The sequence below is a fragment of the Peromyscus eremicus genome, chromosome 10 (assembly GCF_949786415.1).
Source record: "Peromyscus eremicus chromosome 10, PerEre_H2_v1, whole genome shotgun sequence".
NCBI classification, from domain to species: Eukaryota; Metazoa; Chordata; class Mammalia; order Rodentia; family Cricetidae; genus Peromyscus; species Peromyscus eremicus.
In genome coordinates, this window is record NC_081426.1 from 83,945,812 (window position 1) to 83,968,822 (window position 23,011).

General features: G+C 46.6%; 1 protein-coding gene across 5 annotated transcripts in view; it reads left to right on the forward strand.

Annotated features, from left to right (window-relative positions):
• Positions 1-1,826: 1,826 nt before the first annotated feature.
• Septin11 (septin 11) overlaps positions 1,827-23,011 on the forward strand; it is an 89,120-nt gene continuing 67,935 nt past the window's right edge. For all 5 annotated transcript variants that reach the window (XR_009381629.1, XR_009381630.1, XM_059274689.1 and 2 more), the window contains exon 1: positions 1,827-1,966. Coding sequence is in view for 3 of the 5 variants with exons in the window: in XM_059274689.1 (XP_059130672.1) it covers positions 1,940-1,966 (27 nt within the window). In the remaining 2 variants the exon portion in view is untranslated. The remainder of the gene's footprint in view (positions 1,967-23,011) is intronic.

Consider the following 23,011-nt stretch of genomic DNA (forward strand, 5'->3'; position numbering starts at 1 on the left):
AAGTCACAGTTCCTGCCTGTTGTCATCTGAAGTTATATACAGCACTAGCCTCCCTTTTAATCTTAAAAGTTTTCAGTTTGGACAAGAAATTATACATCATCCTTTCATCCACCCGCCCTGCTACCCTCTCTCAATCAAAGAGCAAGAAGGCATTGGATTAGGGTCACAGAGGAAAGGAATTCTTGTTTTTGAGCGCTCTTGCACAGCACCCGCCCACGTGACATCTTACAACCCTGATAGGGTGTGTGTGTTTGGCATAAATGAGGTCCCCATTCTCAAAAGATTTGCTGTCTATAGAATAGCAAGTGATCAAAACAGAAGTTAGTGCAGGCCTTATGTCCGAGCCCCTCACTCTTCCTCCGCCACAACCCGCCAAGGATGGGATTCGCCCCGGAGGCTTCAGGCTCCTCACTCACCTACCAGAGCAGCCCAGCATCCGATCAGTGATGCAGGGCCACTCATCCTCAGCCAAAGGCTGGGCAGGGCGTCTGAAGCCTGTGGCCCACCGTGGGTGCGACAGGAGAGGTACACTTAAGGACCCTAGAAACTTAGATGTTTGAAGTCTCAGGTCAGACTCTGAGGTGCCCCAGTTCAAACAGGCAGTTTGTTAATAGACCTGGTTCCCCGGAGGGCGCGTTCACGTAGGCTGAATACAGCCCTTCAGTATCTCCCCGTGCTTCAACCCACCTGGTGTCCTCAACTCACTCAGGTAGCTATCCTCTTGTGGTCCTAGGTCCCGGTGGGAATCTACAGCGCGTGACATCCCTCAGTGTAGCCTATGTCAGATGCATGCACAAGGACCCCACCATTTCGCCTGCCACCCAGACACCAATGCTCCAACATCTGTTGGAAGAATCCTTCCCGATGGTGGAGGAGCTACCCAGTCCCACACGCTGTTGAGTCGCACCCACTTGTCACCCGCTTCGCGCCTTCGTCTTCGCCTTAGCCCTACACCCCGCAGCCAGGGTTGAGCATGCTCGCCTCCGGCCCCTGGGTCATCTGGTCTGTCTCCGGGGATCTAATGACGTCGGCTGACCTCTGCGCACCAGTGACCTCTCCAGTGATACCGTGGAAAACGCTCTGGAGCAAGTCCACAACGACCTAAATTCTCCAGCGGGCACCGGAGTTTTTCTCCTGTGTCCAGCAGTCGGGGGTTGAGTCGTCCACGGCACCAACTACTACAGCCTCTTCCTCTCCAAAAGCGGTCCCCAGCCCGGCGGCACGCCACGGCGACGGCTTCCAGCAGCTAGCTTAGTCTCCTTTCTGATGGGAAGCCCAGCAGACCAGCAATTCTTTCCTTGTGGGGCAGCTCTGTCCCACCACACCTTCTAAGCGGGTTCCTCCGGGTAGGGCGTGCCACCAGGGCAACTTTCCTCGAGATGCAGCCCCTGCGCCCAGTAGTGCCCTACCCTGCCTGCCCCACCCCATAGCAGCTCCAAGTGCCGGCTCCGCGCTGCGCGTGGCAGCCCGGGGTTGGGACCTCCGCGCCTAGGCTTTTACGCGGACTCCAGCATGTGTTGCAGCGGGGGGGAGGCAGGCAGCGCCCAGGCTCGGGACACCCTAGTGGCACGGAAGAAAGTCACAGGAGGGAAGGTGGCTGATTCTAGAGAGCCTCATTCTACCAGCTGACCAGGCTGATGGTCTGCGCACTGCGTTCAGTCGTTTGGCCGGGGCCGGGGCGCTCCCTGCACCCCCGTCCCGGGGCAACCAATGGTCGCGTCCAGGCGGGAGGCCATGTTGCTGGAATAAAGCGGGCGGGGCGGCGCAGGCGAGCAGATGCGGCTGGAGGCGCGCGGGAGCCGGGCGCGAGCAGGGCGCAGCCGCGAGGGAGGCGCGGGGGAGGCCAGCGGGAACCGGGGCGCCAGCAGCAGCAGCAGCAGCAGCAGCAGCAGCCTGTGTCGGCGGAGAGCAGTCGGGCGCAACCGGAGCCGCAGTCGCGATGGCCGTGGCTGTGGGGAGACCGAGTGTGAGTGCCGGGGCCTCGCTTCCCCAGCGCGCTGATCCCTGGGCGCCGGGTGGGCTCCGCTTCGGGGCGCGTGCGGGTGGAGACTTGCGGGGACCATGAGGGGGCTCTGGGTGGTGGCTGCCGGGGCTGTGGGTGTGTGCATGCATTTGGGCGCGCGTCTGGGGCGGAGGGGAGCTTGGGGAGCCGGCAGGCTCAGAGCCTACCTGATGCAACAGTGGATCTCCTTGGCGCGCCCCTATTTCGGGGATGCGGGAGAAAAAAAGGACCCCTCTGCGAGGCGCCCTTTAAAGGGGTAGCTTGAGCCGCTGCTTTCCCCAGCTACCTTCCTCTCCCCGCGCACACCGCTCGGCTGGTGATCGTGGAGGAAGGCGCCGGCTGCGGAGGGTTTCCTCGCGGTTCTCCCGCGCCCCGGGGGCGATCGGGGCATGGGAATTGGGAGCCGAAGCGCTGTGTCACACGGCTGTAAAAGCGGGTCCAAGGGGTGGGATTTCCGTGGTGGCTTACCCCCGGTGTATTGTGAAATTCCGGACACCCTCAGGCGCCCACCCGGGTGACCCGGCCCTGCCCAGGATGTGGACAAAGCCCTAGACACACACACACAAAGTTTTCAAAGGGCTCTCTTTCGGGGTGGGTGGAAGTACTGAAATACTCTGCGGCTGGCAGGCCGGAGGCGGCGGTACTGAATGCGGGGCTCGAGGAAGAGGAAGGGAGGGTGGGTGCTTGGAGGAGGAGTGCCCCAGCTCTCGAAGGCGGAGGGGATGCTCCTATCCCGACTCTGGGCCGGGGTACACGCCACGGGCCACGCCACGGGCCGCGCCTCTTGGAGTATACGACTCTGGGTTTGCGACTCGGGAGCCAGCCAGACCCAGTGGGACTTTGAGGATGTAGTTCAGGGTCTGCTCCCTAGCCTAGGGTGAAAAGGAGGGAAGAGGCGGTGGCGGCGGCCTTTCCTTTTTATTGAAAGGAGCCAAGCCCAGTGGGAAAGGCGGAGTCCTCTTTTCTCTTTCTCATTTTCTTTGTCGACGATCAACCCCCCCCCCTTTTGCCTGTTCTGCCTTTGGGGCGCCTCCGGTGGAGTCCATCCCTGGCTAGTACCCCATCTTCTTTTTCATCCCTTTCGAACTTTGCAGCTAGCTGCAGGTGGTGGCCTGACATTTTGCAGATATAGAGAAAAGTCCTAGGTAGATGCTGAAAGCTAGGAAACTCCGGATACTCAGACTCTTGGCTCTCCCCCACTACGCCCCTCCAGACACCTTCTGCACCCCTGAGGATTCTCAGCCCAGCAGGAAGTCATGGGGTCACCCTTTGCATCAACCTACCTCAGTTTGGTGGTTCGGTTGCTTTTTCTGCTGTTTTGAGGTGCTTTGAAAGACTTTTTCCATGGTGAGAAAATGTGCACTGGTCATCACTCAGTCTTCTTCAGTGAGTTTGTTAGGCCTTCTGAACTCAATTATATGACATAGTCTTAAGAATTTTGTCTGAATTATGCTCTTGTTAATTGGTCCTAGGCTGTCATTACTGAGGGAATTTGCATAGTCTCCGTGCTGATTTCTTTAGAAACCAAGGTTAGATCTTGCCCTCCCCACACTTATTTTCAGGGCGCGGATTCAAAGAACTAAAATAACAATACGTGTTTTAGATGCATTGGCAAGCCTCTGGGAATGCAAGTATCCTGTGTAGGGGTGTCTTTTTCAGCAACACTTATTGTGGGTGCATTCTTGAGGGTTGGGGGAGGTGGAAGAAATAATTTGCTGCACATTTCCAATAAATTAGTAGGTTCATATATGTCAGTTAAATAGGAACAATATGTGGGTTTAAGATTTAGTTGTGTGGCTGTAATCATATCCAACATAGGGTCTGCCAGCCATATGTGAGCTTAATCCTACAGAGTTCTTGTGTAAGACCTCTCATTCAGATGATAGAGGAGATTTTTAAAGTTATGTGTATACAGAAAAGAGTGCTTCCTTCTGCATATTCTCTGTTGTCACTGGAATTAAGATCGAATTACTTAAAACTTAAAAACAAGACACCCCAGCCCAGCCCCGGTTGTAAGCATGATCAGGAGTGAACTAGGAAGCTGAATAAGGCTTTTAGGAGACCACCGAGAATGTGTGATCACATTTGCATAGGATGGTTGGGCTGTTTACTCGTGGATCTTTTAAGTGGGTGGTCTCTGAAACTTCAGGCCTTCAGAACAGCTCCAGCGAGTGCAGAAGATTCCCCAAGCCCAGCTCCTGAGAATTCTGTGCCGCATCTATAACCCTGAAATTTTCAACTTCTCCAGTCCCTTTATCTGTCCTGGGGTTTGGACAAAAGAAAGGGGTGGGAAGGGATAGAGCCACTCCGAAGTAGACTTACTCATGAATGGAGTTGCCTTAGATCTTTAGAATTCATTTTAAAAAAATTGAAAAAGAGTTGTTGAGGAAAACATAAATCTTTCTCCTGTCTGTACAAACCACCGTTCCTGTCCAGAGAGAAGAATGACTTTTAGTAAGTTGCTCTCAGTTTTAGACATTCGAGTGTGACATTTGCCGTGGATAACAAATGAGTTTTAATGAACAGAAATGCTTGGATGATAAATGCCTGGGTTTTTGTGATGGTTTTACATTCTGAGTATTAAATACAGGTCCATGTGCTTACAGTCTACTACTGAGCTACCTACCCTGTCCATCAAATGCTGTGTTTTCTCTATTATGAGATGTATATATTCAGTTACAACTGCTTAAATTTCAAGGCTAAATGCACACATTTCTTAGGTAGAGAGATGTGTTGTTGGTGACCAAGCAGAAGCTGAAGTTTAATGTGATACTGTTTATTCCATTTTTAATCTGTGTTCATAGCCTGACCGGTTCCTCACTGGCCTCAGGCCGTGGTCCTGAGAAGACCCGAAGCACACGGGCTGTTTCCAGAGTGCGCCTAGTCTAGCAAGAGTGCTTCTCTCCTGTGAATGTGTCTCCGTTTTGGATGGATTAGTATTTTTGCATCCACGTCTCAAAGCAGCTGTTTATTCTGAACAATGCACGGTAATTACGCTGCCTGGGAATCTGGCCTTAGGTAGATGGCGTGTGCTCTTTCTTGGGCCATGGTGTCTATGTTATAGTGTCTAGGACCTAGAAAGAACTTTAGGAGTGAAATGATTTAGTTACTTCCCCAGTGCAGAAGTATTTCTTCCTTTTTCTCCTAACTGAAAGTCTTCTCAACTTTTCCGGCGGAAATGGCATATGATATCCTTCAAGAGATCTAATTACCCTTTCGTCCATTCCACTGAATGAAATGGAAAACCAAGTTGCTTGCTTGCCGATTAAATACCACTCCTGAGTACCTGCTTCATGCCAGTCTCTGTCCCTGGAGTTAGGGCTGCAGCTGTGGACAGTAAACTCCCTTCTGCCCCGAAGCAGTTAGTCCTTTTTAAAAGGTTCAAAATCCCCGTGTATTAAAGTGACAGACTTCTGTGGAATTGTAAGCTGGGGAGAAAGGAAGTATGTGCCTGTTGCTGAGGACAGGAATCAGAGAGCAGTTTTTCTGAATCACTTCAGTTTTAAAGATACGACATCTCTTCAAGAGGCAGGGGTCGAGTGTGAGGAAGTGGTGACAACCGAGCGCTGTTGTTTTCTTTTGTTCTAAGCTGACATTTCTGTGATTTGAAGATGTGACAGCGGATGGAGGAATCTAGATTGATATGTGGGGTGAGAGATTAACGGAGCTGAAAAAAGTTCGGGGAAGAGCCTTCTATACAGTGAATGGATTCTGTTGCTGAGTGTTTTCTAAAAAAATCCTAACTCTTTAGCCAGTAATACAAATTACATACATTGAGGATCAAAACGTCACGATTAAGAATCCCGTGGACAATTTATGTGCAGTGATGCTTCTTTTAAAACTGTTTGAAAACCAATTAATTTCTTTAAAAGAATCTTTTTTTTAAAAAAAAATAATTTATTTAACTTTTATGTGCATTGGTATGAAGGTGTCAGATCCCCTGGAAATGGAGTTACAGACAGTTGTGAGCTGCCACGTGGGTGCTGGGAATTGAACCCAGGTCCATCTGGAAGAACAGCCAGTGCTCTTAACCACTGAGCCATCTCTCCAGCCCCTAAAAGGATCTTTTACATGACCTTTAGCAGTGTGTCCATACTACAGTGGAAGTCAGCAGGGAACACGCCCACCATTGTCAGGTGACAGCTTTCCATCAGCTTCTGGAGGTTTACGTCCCCAAGCACAGCCCATCTTGCTTAACCGGCTAATTAGAAACCAAACTGTGTGCCCGGCTGGCCCCGCCTGACCATCTCGACACTTTTATACTGGATGCTTAGTGTTGGGCATGGGCCACCGTGTGTCTGTGTCGGGACAAAAGGGATGAATGATGGGGGGACTCCACGTTGTCACGATTTGGAGTGCCGGCTTTGATGGATGGGCAAAGCACCAAGCATTTTCCCCCATTGAAGATGCCGCTTTGGAGTGGGCTTCAGTTTTTTCTTTTTTTCTTTATGGGATCTTGATTTGTTTGGGGAGAGGAGAGGCTGCATTTGCATGTGGATTTTTTTCCCCCCAGTTGGGATTTGTCTTTTGTGGACTTGGCTACACCTGTCGCAGTTGGGGTCAGCAAAGTGGAGCCATTATTTAAGACTCAGGCAATCTAAAGCTTTTATATCCTTTTCCCCAAGGGGACCCACTTTATAATATAACCAATACCCTCCCTGCCTCTTTTAAATCTAGATAGACAGAAAACTTTCTTCCAACTAAACAATACCTCCCCAGACCCACTCAGTGCTGCTGGCAGGCCATCAATGCGGCTTCTGTTGAACATAAAAACAATAAACGGACTAAGGTGACAAGAGGCAGGACTCTGAAAAGGATTTGCTGGGTGACCAGAAGTACAGTTTGCATTGTTTCAGCCCTGGCCTGAGTTAGAAGCCGGGGTGTGCTCCCTGGTGTGACCGAAATCAAATGCTAGCTTGTTTCTGGTGTTAGTGCCAGTGAATGAGAGCAAGGGGACACAGGAAGTCATCAGTGCAGACGCTGTCTGTCCACTTGTGGAACTGGCCCCTGTGGGATGGGGTGTGATGTGTTGAGTGGTGGAGCAGGCTCAAAAAGCAGGAAGGAGCCATCCTCCAAGAAGGTAACTTTGGACCCTACGAGTAGGACTTCTGTTCAAAACAAACAAAACTTTGTTATTTTTCTGTTGGGCAAAAGGAAATTCATATGAAACTTATTTCTCTTGATAAGTCGTATCACTTGGGGAGGACTTTATAATTTTCTTAGAAATTGAAAACAGTCATTCTTTTCTGTGATACACTTATTTTATCAGGTGTTGCCCCCTCACTTTTTGTGCGCAAGCGCCGAGATTGTTGAGGTGAATCATCACAGGTAGTCCGCACGTCTCACTGTGATTTGTGCCTTTAATTGAGGTATTGGCCCACGGGGCTGAGCCTGGCCTGTTAGGGCTGCTGGAGCCTGGCCCCTGTCCTGTAACTCCAGTGGCGTGGCTCTCCTGACAGCAGGGCTGAATGAGGAAATCAAGTCCGAGGTGGCCATGGACAGGTGTTGGTAAACTTGTGATAAGTTATAATAACCAGCCTGGATAAGCTGAGAGAAAAAGCTCTGGAAGTGAGAGAGAGCCTTTGGAAGAAATGTAGTATGGCTCAGCTGTGAGCACTCAGGGTCGATGGAGAGGGGACTGACTGATGGTTGAGGCAAGAGGTGCAGATGGCGCAGACGTTTTTATGTAGACAAGTCTTCACTGTTGGTGTCTCTGAATACTTTATATCCTTTCATGTCTTGCTCCCAACCTAAACTGTTTCTGAGTCTTGGGATTGTTGAAGGGACGACACTGGAAATCCGCAGACTCCTAATTCTTCAGGGTTGATTTCTGTAGAGGAGGAGTGAGAAAGGATCAGGAGAGGACACACCTTTCACACTGAGCCCTTGGAGGAGAAACCTGAAGACTGGGAACTCTAGCTGCAACTAAGATTATCAGAAAGAGGAATTCCAAAGCCCACTGGATCGTAGGAGAATGAGAATATGTATTAAAAACCAGAGTTTCCTTAAGTTTCGAGACCGGTTTCCTTCATCTCGTTTGTGTGTATTTTTATGCCATATTCATTGGTGAATCTCATTAAGAGTGTCCACTAAATTCATTCTGACCTGATTTGGAAACTTAGAAAAAAGTAGCCATCAAAAATCTTTCTGCATGAGGAACTTGTTCAGAATCTTGGTTTGGTTTTTTGAGACAGGGTCTTTCTGTGTATGTCTCACTAGCCTTGAACAAGGTGTGTAACTGCTAAGTAGCACAGTGTGGTCTCAAAATGCATGACCCCCTGCCTCTGCCTCCATGTCCTGGCATATTACAGTATGTGTCTCCATGTCTGGTAGCATCTTGATTTTTAAGTTTATTCTATTTAAATTTCTGTTGAAACAATTATGCCACTGTCCTCAATGCAATATAGGGCCTGGTGGTGGTGGCACACGCCTTTAATCCCAAGCACTCGGGAGGCAGAGCCAGGCGGATCTCTGTGAGTTCGAGGCCAGCCTGGTCTAGAGAGCAAGTTCCAGGACAGGCACCAAAACTACACAGAGAAACCCTGTCTCAAAAAACCAAATATATATGTAATATAATATATATATAGTGTGTGTATGATATACAGGTGAGAAGCAATGTACACAGGAAAGTGAGGCGTGAGCCATCACACATCTAGTTTGAGGCAGCCCATTGGTGGGTAAAGCTTTGGGACAATGACGGTTATTTTTTCTATTGCTGTGGATAAGGAGTAGTTGAAGGGAGAAAGGATTTCTTTATTGCTCACGGTTTGAGGGCATATAGACCATCCTGTTGTAGAAGGAATGGCAGTGGCCAGCTCCATGGCTTCTCGTTCACATCATGGAGGATCAGGAACCAGAGAAGTCTGAGGGGGGGGGGGAAGTGGAGCTAGGCTGTAACCCTCAAGGCCACTCCCTCCAGCTAGGCCCCACCTCCCAAAGCTTACACAACCTCCCAAAATAGTGCTTTTAGACCAATATGTACACAAGCCTACCATCTGTCTCCATTAGGTTAAAGCTTTGTGTTGAGATAATAAGTTGACTAAGGTTTGGTGGCTTACATAGCAAAGAGTTATTTCTTACTGAAGGTTCGTTCTTACCAGTTCCATCTTTGAGGGCTGGTCTGTTTTGACTCCAGCACCCAACCCAGGCTTGCATTTCTGGTGGCCGAGGAGAAAGACATGCTGGATCCTGAGCTGACTTTGATGGGTCACTTGCCCTTGAATTTCATTGGCTGTAGTGAATGATCATCCCAAACTCATCAGGATGAGGATGGATAATAGTCTGGTAAAGAGTAGCCCTGTAAGTTACTTAGCCAAGCTTGCGAGCCATGGATGGGAGGTTGATCCTCCAGGGAGAAGTAGCTAGTATTTTGAATGACAAATTGACCATATTGCCCTATACACTGAATCTTCTGAATCCTCAGTGAAGCCAAGGGTTATTATTAGGGGTGTGTGTGTGTGTGTGTGTGTGTGTGTGTGTGTGTGTGTGTGTGTTTGAGTGAGTGAGAGAGAGAGAGAGAGAGAGAGAGAGAGAGAGAGAGAGAGAGAGATTGATTTACTCAGCAAAGTTTCATTTCTCCTTCAAGAGTCTTGAATTGAAATCCAGGTCCTTTAAAAAAAAAAAAAAGGTTGTTAGTGATCATCCTCTCACTCTCTCAGGCCTCTTCTGATCACAGCTGGCTGTGGTGGGCTGATGGCAGAGCAGTAAGGAATGCTAAAGAAAGAGGAACAGCCCAGTGAGTTGAGGGCACAAAGTGACCCATGCTGTGCGTCCAGTGGCATCATCGCCAATCAGTGTGGTGACCTTCCTAAAGACCTTCTGTCCTGCTTGCTGGTGGCCCCAGCTTGGGGCTTTACTCTATGGGAAATGGCTGCGAGGCCATTAGGATTTCCAGCTGCTCAACAGACTCATTTCCCTTGGGAGGCTTGCAGAGCAGACCTTTCCCAGCCAGCCTGCCCTAAATGCAGATGTCTCACTTCCTTTCCTTGTTCTCCTTCTGCTGAGAGGCAGCCTCTGAGCGTTTTGGGGGTAGACTGCAGGCTCTGAAACCAGGATGCTCCAGCAGGGTTTGCCAAGCTCTGTGACCTTAGGCAGGTAACTTATCTCCTTTGTAGAATAGTAACAGTCCTTTCCTTGAACAGTTACAGATTAGATGATTTAGCTCACTCAGCCATGCTTACTGCGATGCCCTGGTGGTCTACAGTGAAACCAGTTGGTGGCGGGGAGGAGGAAGTGAATGCTGAGGTGGTAACAGCTTTGTGTGAGGGCTAGGTTCAGTAAACTTGAGACTGCTACCCTGCTCACATTCCCGCTTCCTCGGAAACCCCCATTGTGTATGGCTTTGGCCACTTTCTGTCTTTGAATTTCCACATGTCGGCATCCCACTTGGAGTTCTCTGGAGTCTGTCATGGTGTCTGTGTGCATACTCCTAGATTTCTTTATCTTTTTTTTTTTTTTTTTAAAGATACTTATGAATAGTTGGGCATGGTGGTGTACCTATAATCCTAGCTCTCTGGAAAATGAGGCAGGGGAATTATTGTGAGTTAGAGACTAGCCTGAGCTACAGAATGAGACCATCCCCCCCCCCCCAAAAAATCTCATAAACAAATGAATAAATAAATCTGTAAATAAATAACAAGGGATTATCAAATATTGATCTGAATGGTAAGAAGCAAACAGACCCCCCCTCACATTGGCAGTGTGTTTGATCAGCTCTTGGGCGTGGTCATGTAGTCTTAGTCTGGATGTCAGACTTGAGGGAAGGGTCTCTGTACCTGCCTTCCCTATAATAAACACTGGCTGAAGAAGTGAAAACTCATTCTCCAAGTGTGTGGTCTAAGACTGGCATTGAACCCGTGTGTGGAGCCTACCTCCACCCAGCTTGCCTTTGTCTGTTGCTGTGTGAACCTCCGGTAGGTGTAGACTCTAGCTGCGCTGATGACCCAGGCTTAGCTTTTCTGACCTCTGCATATCTGGATGTGCAAAGAACTACCATCCCAAAGGGAATCATCACGGAAGGTGGTGGTTTGAGACTTTCACTTGGGTCAGTAAATTGGGCAGTTCTGAGGTACAGGATACCTACTTTCTGAGGTTTCCATAATGAGCCTCAGTCTGTAGGGGTGATTGGCTTCCCAATCACTGTCCACCAGCTTCTCCTCCTTCTCTCTGTCACTTTCCAGTCTGTACTCTGGTTCCACCTCATCACAGCAAACAGCTGCATCATGTAAGACTTTGTCTCAAGTCCTTGCATTTAAGGAAACCTGGATGATATCACGTTGTTTCTTGTTTGGAGGCTCTTTGACCTCATACAGTAAAGGAATCTGAGTGTTTTATAGCAGCAGGCTACCCAGGTTGTTCAAACAATGCTCAAGTGCTGAGTGGTGGCACACACCTTTAATCCCAGCACTTGGGAGGCAGAGGCAGGGAGGGCTCTGTGAGTTTGAGCCCAGCCTGATCTACAGAGCTAGTTCCAGGACAGCCTGGACTGTTACATGGAGAAACCCTGTCTTGAAAAACAAACAAACAAAATGCTCAAGCAAATTGACCATTGACTAGGTTTTTACCACCATTTCGTGGAGGGCAGACATCAAACTTTGTAAAAACTAGCCTTTGGAAAGACGTGAGTGTATACCGAGAGTTCTCTATAATTTCCATGTGTAGATCTTTGGAATGGAACTCTCATATTCTCAGGTTAGATGCGCTTGCTTTAGAATGGATAACATTCGTTTAAAACTGGATTTACCTATGGAAATTACATTTCTTATTAGTCCAGTGTGGAATGATCGAGCACCTTTATTTTCCTCTCTATATAATTTGCTGAGTAAGGATGAGATGGAAAACAGACAGATCGTTAGGATTCTAATCCAGTCCACTCTGATTGCTAGCTCGCTGAATAAGGCACAACTTGAAAGATCCGACTTGTGGGTTTTATCTTTGTGATGTGTAGCAGGATTGCTTGTGAGCTCATGTACAACAGCCATGCCATGTTAAGAAGACAGAATTTCATCTTCCACCCTTTCTCTCCTGTCTTCTGCAGTCTTTCCCAGGATTTGGAGTGAGTGATAGAGATGTCTCCTTTCAGGGCTGAGCTCTCAACAATTATGTATTCTAGCACTTTGAAGAGTTCTGAGCCTCTGTATTAACCATTGCTAGCTGCAAACCAAAGCTTCTCTGACTAAAGTTGAGAGCAGCACTAATCTCGGGGTATAAACAAACATTTGGAAGGCAGTATGACACTGTCCATTGAGCAATACAACAGTAGTAGTCCCCGTCCCTGTCCCCCTGCCCCAGTCCTTTTGGGCCTATGACTGCCCTGGTCATGAGCTTTTAACCAGGTGTACAATACCAGGCATGGATTCCTTGCTGTGGGGCAGGTCTCAAGATTGAGCAATATTAAGATTCTGGATTAGTTTGTTTGCCCAAGACTTTTTAGGATAATTGCTCAAATGATCTCTTTACTGGGCCAGAGGCTGTGTCTGAAATCCTGGAGAGATTCTTAGAAAGGTCGTCAGCAGGCCGATTCATCTGTGCATCACGTTCTCCCCAGCGTTAATTAACAGCTCTCCTCCGCCCATCTTTGTTCGCTCCGACGTGCATGTGCCCCAGCAGTACCTTGGAGTAGCGTGTCTATCTGTTAGTTCCACACCATCCCAAGTCAGCCTTAGTCACCTCTCCCCCAGGGAATGTTGCTTGCGGAGTTGAAGCACATATTCATCTTGGAACCCTCTAAGGAAGTTTGGTAATTGTTGGTAGTCAGATTTGCCTCATTGTGAAACTAAAATTCCTGGGTAGCTTATGGTTTTAAGGCAGTTCAGGTTTCCGCCATTGAAATGACTAATTACTTTGCTGTCTGCAGCTGCAGCTTGAAACTGGTTTTTGAGCTGCGTGCTTGAGGATCCGAAGCTAAACCAGGTTTTAAAGGAGGTGTTCTTCAGCATATGTTAACTGTGCATAGTAATGTGCTGAATTGTGACATTTCCATGGTGTATGTAATGTATTTTGATCGTATTCACCCGTGACCCTTCTTATCCTCCTGCAGCTCCCGTCGACCCCGGTTCTCTTTCCACCTCCTCTGTTCTGCCTTCACATCTCTTTCTACTCTTTCAAAAGTTCTTTTACAGTCTTAAATTTTTATATCATTGTTAATTATTAAAATATGATTGCATCCCTTTCCCTTTCCTTCCTCCATCTCCTTCCAAATGCCTCCCCACAAATTGATAGCCTCCTCTTTCCTGATTATTATTGTAACATATATGTGTTTATGTATGCACACATAAATAAATACGACCTGCTGGGTCTGTTTTTGTTGGTGGTATGTTGGTATGGTTTTAGGACTGGCTGCTTTGTATTGACCGACCAGTTCTTTTTTGATGACCCAGTGGGTTTTATTAAGTAAAGAGTTACTTACAGCAGCCTATGCACCTTACCTGTGGCTACATTATTGAAGACCCCCACTACCACCACTACCACCACTACCACCAACCAGCCGGCAAGAAATCCTCAGAGGTGATGCCTGAGCCCCTCCTCCCGACAGGGCAGGGTGCTGAGGGTCCCCGTTGTCTGCAGGTCTGTGACAGTAATCACAGCTGCTGTGGGTGTTTGCAGTGGCCATGCCATGCTTGGAAGACAGCAGTCCGCACACTCCTGCCCTCCTTCTGGCTTATATCTTCTTTCCAGCCCCCTTTCCACCATGTTCCCTGAGCCTTGCAGTGAGTAATACAGATGACTCACGGCTGAACAGTGAACAGTCAGCTGGGTTCTCTATCCCAATCAAAGAAGAGGATGATGACGACCTTTTGTCTTTCTATAGTGGGGTTCATGTAGGCATTTGGATGAGTTGGTAACGTCGCTAAATACTGTCGGATCTCTCTCTTTAAAAAATAAAGTGTATTGTTTGATAATTTCATAAATCCATATAATATGTTGATCATGTTTATTCACCCCCTCTCATTACTTTCTCTCACCCCTCCTACTCCCTGTGGACCCCTCTAATTCTCTTAATCAATTCCCCTTACTGCTTTCAAGCCTTAAAAAAACAAACCCCACTGAGTTTAATTAAGGTTGCTTGCATGAGCATGGGTGTGAGACTATTTGCTGAAGCATGCACACACAGCTCTCTATCAGCTCCACTCCTGAAGACAAATGACTGGCCTTCAGCAGCCATTAACAGCCTGCAGCTCCTCAGACAGTGGGTGGGGGAGAGGGGACTGCTCATGAGTCCCTTCCTCATCCATGCTGGAAATCCTTCTCCTTCCTGAAGAGCTGTTCTTCTTCACTGGCTTTCCCTGTTTCCTGTTCTTTAAGTCAACAGACACTGTGCCCCGGCTGACTCCAGGCAAGAAGAAAGAAGCCCAAACCCTGTTTCTTCCCACTCTCCTACTACAACCATACCAGATCCAAGGTCCGTCTTTGGCTTCAGGTCTGACTAAGTTATACAGACTTGCCATTCCTACCTCGTGTCTTAATCATCCTGACAGGCTTCCTCAACCACTGTGGTAGCTGAGACCCTTCTGTGATGCTAGCCCTGTGTTCTGGACTGTTGTGGCAAGCTTACAATGCGTCTGACAAGAAAAGGCTGAGACTCAAAAGGATGCCCATCTTCCACGACCAGAAGGGTCTTGTGTTGTAGTAACTTGTGTTCAGCTCTTACTCTTCTCTTGGATAAATGTGGAAATTTGGCTCCCTAATCAGAAAGAAAAAATGGGGCTTATTTTAGTTCCTTTCTTTTATTATGGAATTTGAACAGTGCTTGAAAGCTAGCCACCCGCTTTCTGTCTCTTAGGCTGTCCTTTTGCGTGACTATTCCTGGGTTTAAGGCGGGGATAGACGTGGCACATACATACAGGGACAAGGAGTGTAGCAGAATCAGAAGGGAATGTTTTCAGACTCTGCTGGCTGTCCTCTCCACCGAATGCTCTGGCAGCCTAGCATATGCCAGCTGGTTTTGACCAGCACACCAGCAGCAGTTTTTAGCTGAGGGCAACAGGTGTGTGCGGCTCTGTACTTACAGTTGTGTGCCGAGTGGACCAGTTGTCTGTTTTTAAACCTGCTCATGCCAATTGTAGAAGTCATCCTGTATGCACGGTTTAATTTCATGTTCAGTAAATCCATGAAATATAAGTGTGAGAATTGACTTGCTTCTAAATTAGATGTGTTAGAAAGATTCAGTAAGGGTAAGAATTTTGCTAAAATAAAACTCGTGAGTTTGATATAGGTAGGATACTTGCAAAAAAGATGGAGGAACAAGATTGGGTTTATGCAGAGTCTGGAAGCTAGGGAGGTGGCTTAGTGGTTAATAGCACTTGCTGCTCTTCTAGAGGTTCATTCCCAGCACCCACACTGGGCACGTACCCGCCCACAGACGCACATATATAACTTATATCTATCTATCTATCTATCTATCTATCTATCTATCTATATATATATATATATATATATATATGAGAGACTGGATCTCTTTACATAGTCCTGGCTGTTCAGGAACTCACTATGTAAACCAGGTTGGCCTTGAACATGCAGGGATTCACCTGCATCTGCCTCTCTAGTGCTGGGATTAAAGAAAGGCATGCACCACTATGCTCAACAAAATACATTTTTTTAAAAAGCAAAATAAACAAAATCACAAACAATGTCTGTGTGTCTGTACTGGAAGTGCCTGAAGAGATGGCTCAGCAGTTAAGAGCACTGACTGCTCTTCCAGAGGACCTGGGTTCAATTCCCAGCAACCACCCACATGGCAGCTTACAACTGTCTGTAACTCTAGTTCCAGGGGATCTAGCACCCTACAACTGTTTGTAACTCCAGGATCCAACACCCTCACACAGACCTACATGCAGGCAAAACACCAATGTGCATAAAATAAAAATAAATTATTAAAAAAGGATAAATGAATTGTTTGTCCTGGGTTGAGATGCACTTAGGTTATTATGTCCTAATGCAAATAATTATTAGGTTCCTTTTGTTGTATTGTTGTATTTTTCAATACAAGATTTAGAGAAGTATCCTATTTGATTGACTTCTCTTAGATTAGCCTAGAATGGAGGGAACTAGGAGTCTAGATGGAAAAATCTAACCTCATCCTGTAAAGGTAGCATTAGTGCTTTTTATTTTGTTTCTATGTTTTTGTTTTGTCTCTGAGGTAGAACATCATGTAGCCCAGGCTAGTCTTAAACTCTGCTCCTGTCTTCATGTGTTCCACTGCCTCCAAGAGCTGGAGCTGCAGGCTTCCAGTCCCATGCCTGGCTAGATCTCTTCAGTTCCTTCTTGGAGATTCTCTGTCGTGTGCTCTGTCTGGGGAGGGGAGGCTGTTTCATTGTGTCTAGATGAAAGCGAGGGCCACAGTCTGAACTATTGGCCTTCTTAGGTTTTTGCACTCATTCATTTAAATACTTGGATTTCCCCAAGTGGTACACACCAGCTGTTAGCCTGGCCAGCTTCCCATTATTTAATTCTTCATCCTTTTAGAGTATTTTTAAAAATTACTAATTGTGTGTGTGTATGTGTAGATAATGTGCAGTTGAGTGCAGGTTCTGTAAGAGGCCAGAAGACCTCAGATCCCCTGGAGCTGGAGTTAGGGGCTGTTGTAAGCCATCCCATGTAGGTGCTGAGAACTGAACTCTGGTCTTCTGTACAAGTAGTACATGATATTAACTGCTAAGCCGTCTCTCCAATCCCTTAATTCTTAATCTTAACCATAGGAAAATTAGGTGTTAAAAAGGCAAGTAGCTCAGGGTTGGAGAGATGGCTCAGTGGTTAAGGACACTAACTGCTCTTCCAAAGGACCTGGCTTCAATTTCCAGCACCTACACGGCAGCTCACAACTGTCTGTAACTTCCGAAGGATCTGACACCCTCATACAGACGTACATGCAGGCAAAACACCAATGCACATATAAATAAATATATAATTTTTAAAAAGCAGGTAGCTCAGTGTACAGTATATACTGGTATGGAAATGTCCTCCTGTAACACAGTTCCATGCACAATGTGCATACAACACATGATGAAATCAAACAGACACCAATGCAAGTAGGAGCCTGATGTAGTGACAGGCTCCAGGCACGTGGGACATGGAGGGCGGGAGCATGAGGAGTTCAAGGTTATCCTCAGCTATGTAGTAACTTTGAGGCCTGCCTGAGCTACAACCTTAAAAACGGTGGTAAGAAAAGCAAGTAGGAAGTTACTGTCATATTCTAAAGTAAAGAAGATAGATGGGGGAAGTTGGAATGTGTGATGCCTTCATTTCCCAACTTGAACTGGATCCGTTTTCAGCTCTCCTTTTGTCTTTGCATGCACTCTGAGAATGTTTCTGTTACCTTGCATGTGGGCCTTGCCGCTAGACTCATTGTACACATCACAGTGATTTCCTAATTGAAGTTGTGTAACCCCACATCTTTTTCCTGTGGTTAGAGCTCGGTAGGTAAATGTTTACCTTCACAACAGCTTTGTCAGTGGGTTTATTAGGTGCTATTCTCAACCCAGTGCCTACAGCTGCTCTGTGATGGATCAGGATTGAGACGTGCTCACGGTAACCGGCTGTGTTCTCAAGGACACGTCCTGAGTGTTGGTTAAACCCTCTTACCGTAGTGGGGATACCAGCCTCAACTACAGAAAAGCTCTGGCAGACAGGATTTTTAGTGATGCTGGAAGTATTCTTCTACTGCATTGTCAAAGATGGTAGTCACCAGCCATGTATGGATGACTATTCCCTTAAAATAGGTCTAGGATAGCTGCAGAACTAAAGCTTTAATTTAGCTTAATATTAAAATTGTTTTTTATTAGATTTACCCATTTTTGTTTTATGTGTGAGTGTTTTGCCTGCATGTACATAGGTGCACCCTGTGCTTACTTGGTCCCTGTGGAGGTTAGACGAGGCATTGGACCCCTGAAGCTGGAGTTACGGACGATTGTGAGCTACCGTGTGGGTGCTGGGAATGGAATCCGTGTCCTCAGCGAGAGCAACACGGCTCTTAACCGTGAGCCATCTCTTCACCCGTAATTTAGCTTCATTTTCATTAACTCACACTGAAACAGCCACATGGGGCTAGTGGCTCCCAGATTGATAATACAACTTTAGGAATGTAGTCTGAAGATGATTATAATCTGATCTATCTCTCTGATTTTTGTTTTATAGAAAGTGTGAGGATTATAAGCTTGATCTTCCATGACAGCCAGAACTTTTTTGTTAAGTGAAAATGTCAAACATCTACAAGAGTTGAGAATGGTGTGGCAAACCCTTTTCTCCTGTTACCTAGGGCAATCGCTAGTGTATGGCCAGTCTCCCCCCCATCTGTTTCCCCGAGTGTCTGTTCACCTCCCTCCCTCCTCAAAGGGGTTGAGGAAGTTGGAGATACTGACCAGTCTCTTTTAAAGAGCCAAGCTAGTGATGTGGAAGAGGGAGAGAGGGGGCAGTGAGTGGCATCAGACAGAAGTGCACAGTAATCTTCAGAGGGTTTTGTGATTTAACAAGACAAAGTATATAGATAGTGAAGGTTATGATGTGACAGTGATAGGTAGTGAGTGCAAAGGTGTGTGACCATCTTTGAATTTGCACCATTTCACTACCACCACTGTGATCATCATCATCATCATCATCATCACCACCACCACCCTCGTCCCCATCACCACCACACTACCATCATCGTCTATCAAAAGCAAATTCGTCTACAGATTCAACCCCAGTGGGGCAGTCCCGTGCGCCAGGCCTCTCTTACCTGGGCTTATATTGGATATTGGGCTGATGCATAATTTAAGGCACCCGAACACTATTCCTATGCAGTATTTATCGAACGGCAGCAGTGCTGAAGCATGGAAACTTTAAAAAGAGCAGAAAGGCCGAGGGTCATTTTTAGACAAGACTCCTCAGCAAACTCAGCTCCACAGAGAAGTGGCTTGACCTGGGGTTGACACAGTGGACGTCCCGCTTCCCTGGGCTAACCCTCACAGTGCTCAGTCCCTCTCACCTAGGCTTTTAGAAACGTGTGACCTCTGGAGGGCAGAGACATCAGGCCCAGCTCTACTTGGAGTATTACAGACACTTTTGGGGAGGAAATGTTTCCACCATTGACAAACTGTAACAGAGTCATTTGTGAAACTGCATCTGGGAGGTGGAGAATTTATGCCTATTGTGGGAAATGCTGTTTATAACAGAAGCCCGGGTAGCAAGGACGTTGGAGTCTTGTGGATACAGTGAGGGAGATAGTGCCTGCTTTGAGATGTTGGAGTGTAGTTCTCTCCAGCGTAAAGCAAGGTATGAAGCTGAGCTGTTGTCGTTGAGTTTAAGAGTTGATAATGATTTTCGTTTTTGTGATAGAATGCAGATATGGATATTCTAAATTTGGAAACCAGTACCTGGATCTTCTCAGGAGTCAGAGGGATGGATTTGTGATGGCTGGGGACCGGGAATCTTGTATCATCAGAACCACTCCCGGGTCTCGGCTAAGTGGTTCTATTGATAGAAGAAGACACTGTGTTGTAGAGGAAGGGCCCTGTTGAAGCTGTCAGCTCTTTCTGGAGCATGGCATGCCTTCAGCTGCCTCAGGATGCGGTTTCTTTTTCATGTCCTTGTCTCCTGCAGAGTCCGCCCTTTGGGTTCTCTTGCCTCCATAAAGTGTTTCTGGGAGATAGGGGCGGGTCTCTGTGTAAGCTCATCGTTTTTTGTTCCATGTTTCATGGGCATAGTGGGCACTCGGATAGCACCCTGAGGTAGTCACTCTCCACTGCTGTAACAAAACACCTACAAGAAGCAGCAGCTGTAGTTCTCAGTTCTGGAGGTCTCTGTCCATGATGGATTGACGGGGTCTGCGGTGAGGCAAGGCATAATGGGTATCGCATAGTGGGACCGAGTTGTGATCTGTCCAGGATGCAGAAGGAGAGATGGAGCTTGGATCCCACTGTCCCCTTCAAGGGCAAGTCCCCAGCTCCCCAGTGACATAAGACCTCCCTGTAGGTTCCATCTCTTAGAGTTTCTACCATGTCACAATAGCACCAAGATGTCAACTAACCCTTTAGCACTGATGGTTGGGGAGACATTCAAGGCTCAAAGGCTAGCATGTTCAATATTTCAATGCTGCCTCCTGAATCAAGATCTCTGCCATTTTATATATAATACTCCCATGAAGCAAATATTATCTTTATGTGACGGGAGGCCTTCAAATCCGTGGTAGAGCTAAGCCCCGGGACTTAGGATGATGCATCCTCAAATCAGCTATGCTGTCCTTTCCAGGAAGGAAGCCATTAAGGCTTTTTAAATGACTGATCTGATGAGGTAAATAAATGTCAGCAAAGAGGGCACAAGATTAGTATGAGTAGACTTTTTAATGTTGCTTTTCTAGATTTCCAAACACTTTTATATAGTCTGGATTTAAACTAGCAGTAACACCTCTTGAAAAAGAAAATACAGGGCTTGGGATTTAGCTCAGTTGTAGAGCGCTTGCCCGCAAGCACAAGGCCCTGGGTTCGGTCCTCAGCTCTGAAAAAAAAGAAAATACATTCACATAATCCAAATCTAGTGTTTATACATTATTACAGTTAGTAAAATGCTCAACTTGATATTGCCGTAACATTAATAAGAAATAACTAAAGCTGGGTTGTGGTGGCACATGTTTTTTTTTTTGGTTTTTCGAGACGTTAATCCCAGCACTCGGGAGGCAGAGCCAGGAGGATCTCTGTGAGTTCGAGGCCAGCCTGGGCTACAGAGCAAGATCCAGGACAGGCACCAAAACTACACAGAGAAACCCTGTCTTGAAACACCAAAAGAGAAAAAAAAGAAAGAAAGAAAGAAAAAAAAATTTACTTTTTGTTTGTTTGCTTTGCTTTTTGAGACAGGGTTTCTCTGTAGCCCTGGCTGTCCGGGAACTAGCTCTGTAGACCAGGCTGGCCTTAAAATCAGAGATCCGCCTGCTTCTGATTCCCTGAGTGCTGGGATTAAAGGCATGCACCACCATGCCCAGTTATTTTTTTTAAGTAGTTCATCTCAATGATTTATCATGTGGTTTTGGTAGATGTATGTGATTTTTGAGTTGCAGCATTGATAGCATATATGCTAAGATTGTAAAGGAGGGCCTAAGTCATGGCTTAGTGGTTAAGGGCACTGGCTGCTCTTGCAGAGGATCCAGGTTCGATTCCCAGCACCTACACGGTGGCTCACAGCCATCTGTAACTCCCTAGCTGACACCCTCTTCTGGCCTCCGAGGGCCCTGAACATATGTGGTTCATAGACATACATTCAGGCCTCCACCCCCCAACCACCACACACACAGATAGTAAAAGAGTCAGTGTGGGGTCTGGCTCAGCACCCATAGTTGACTAAGGCGAGTGCCATTATTGGAGGCAGAGAAAGTACCAGGAAGGACAAGACTCGGATTCTTCTACTGCTGTGACCACACAAGCACACACCACACCAGCTCGGAAGAGAGAAGTGGAGGTTACCAGAGTTCAGTGTTGGAAAAGAAGATGGACATTTAGATTGGAAGTGAAATTTTCCCTTCTGAAAATGTTGGCAACGTTAAACCCACATATTTGGAAATATCGTGTGGGACACATAAACACATTAGTAATCTGACTCTGGTCATTCAAAATCTGATTTCCACTGGAAGAAATTCATTTGTTTTTCTTGTATTTTAATAAAGAAACCCTTCAAAATAAATGCAATAATAAATAAAATAAAAAAATAAGTGCAATGGCATTTATTTATTTATGCTGACAGGTCTTGTATAGCCCAGGCTCACCTTGAACTCACTATGTCATTATGGAAGAGGAACTGCTGGCTGCCATCTCTCTTCACCGAGTGCTAGGATTTCAGGGATGTGCCACCACACCTGGCTTTATGCTGGAGATGGAGCCCAGGGCTCCCTCCATGCTAGGCAGGCATTTGACCAACTGTGTTACATCCCCAGCCCTGAGATGCCTTTTAGAATAGAATAAAATTTGAAGAACGAAAGCATTCTGTGTGTGTGTGTGTGTGTGTGTGTGTGTTTTAAATAGAAGTGAACAAATGCTTGAACTATAATCTGACATCCAATTGGAGAAGAGGAACAGAGTTCAGATATAGTTGAACAGTGTGGTAATCAAGAGAGCCAGAGAGCGATTCTAGGGTATGTGGGAGGCGAGCAAATGCACATTCTGCAAAGTATGTGCTATATATAGTGAAGGGTTGGACCTTTTCTTTTCCAGCTAGGTCCAATGACAGTTAATGGCTGTTCCTACAGTCTATAAATTACTTATGAATCTGGCAAGACGATGATATAAAATGCAAGTGGATATAGGTACAAGAAAGTATATTGCCAAATCCCAATAAATTGTTAGTGCTGGAACCCAAAGAGAGGTGAGAAGCCACGTCCCTCAGGGCTGTCCCTTTGGTGAGGATGCTGAAGGCTGGGAGTTGAGCGGAGTTGTAAATTGCTCTCCTCCCTTCCCTGGCACTAGGAGGCCAGCATTTTGTTTTTCTTGCTTCTTCCTGCCTATAGAAAAATGTATTATCCATGTACTATTGGTGACAAGAGTCTGGGATGAACCAGAAAGGGAGTTGCTTAGTAAGTTATTAGGAATGTCTTCTAGAAGGTTGACTTTGCTTACCACATTTCTCTTGTTTTTATATATGTTATGATACTCTTTCTCCCGAAGCCTGCTTTCTTACATTTCTATGATGCAAAGAAAAAAAAGTTAGATCATCAATAGTAAAAATATGGGCAATAACTATGTATGGAGCTGCATTCCTGTAATTGTGTTATTCAAGAAACTGAAGCAGGAGGATCACAAGTTTGAGGCCAGCCTGGGCTTTGCATAATAAGGACTTTAAAAAGAAGTGGTGAAATATCCTGCTAGAAGATTGAGTTTCATGAAATAGTTGATATTCAGCCACTCTACAACCGCAAAAATGGTAATTTTATGAGACGCCAGATGTCAGCTCGAGTGAAAGGCGTAAGCAGTGTCAGGACATTTTCCTGCTTGAAAAGACATTCGGGGTGTTCCATGTGGCTTTGCCTCTACCCTCGATGCCTCCTCTAAAATG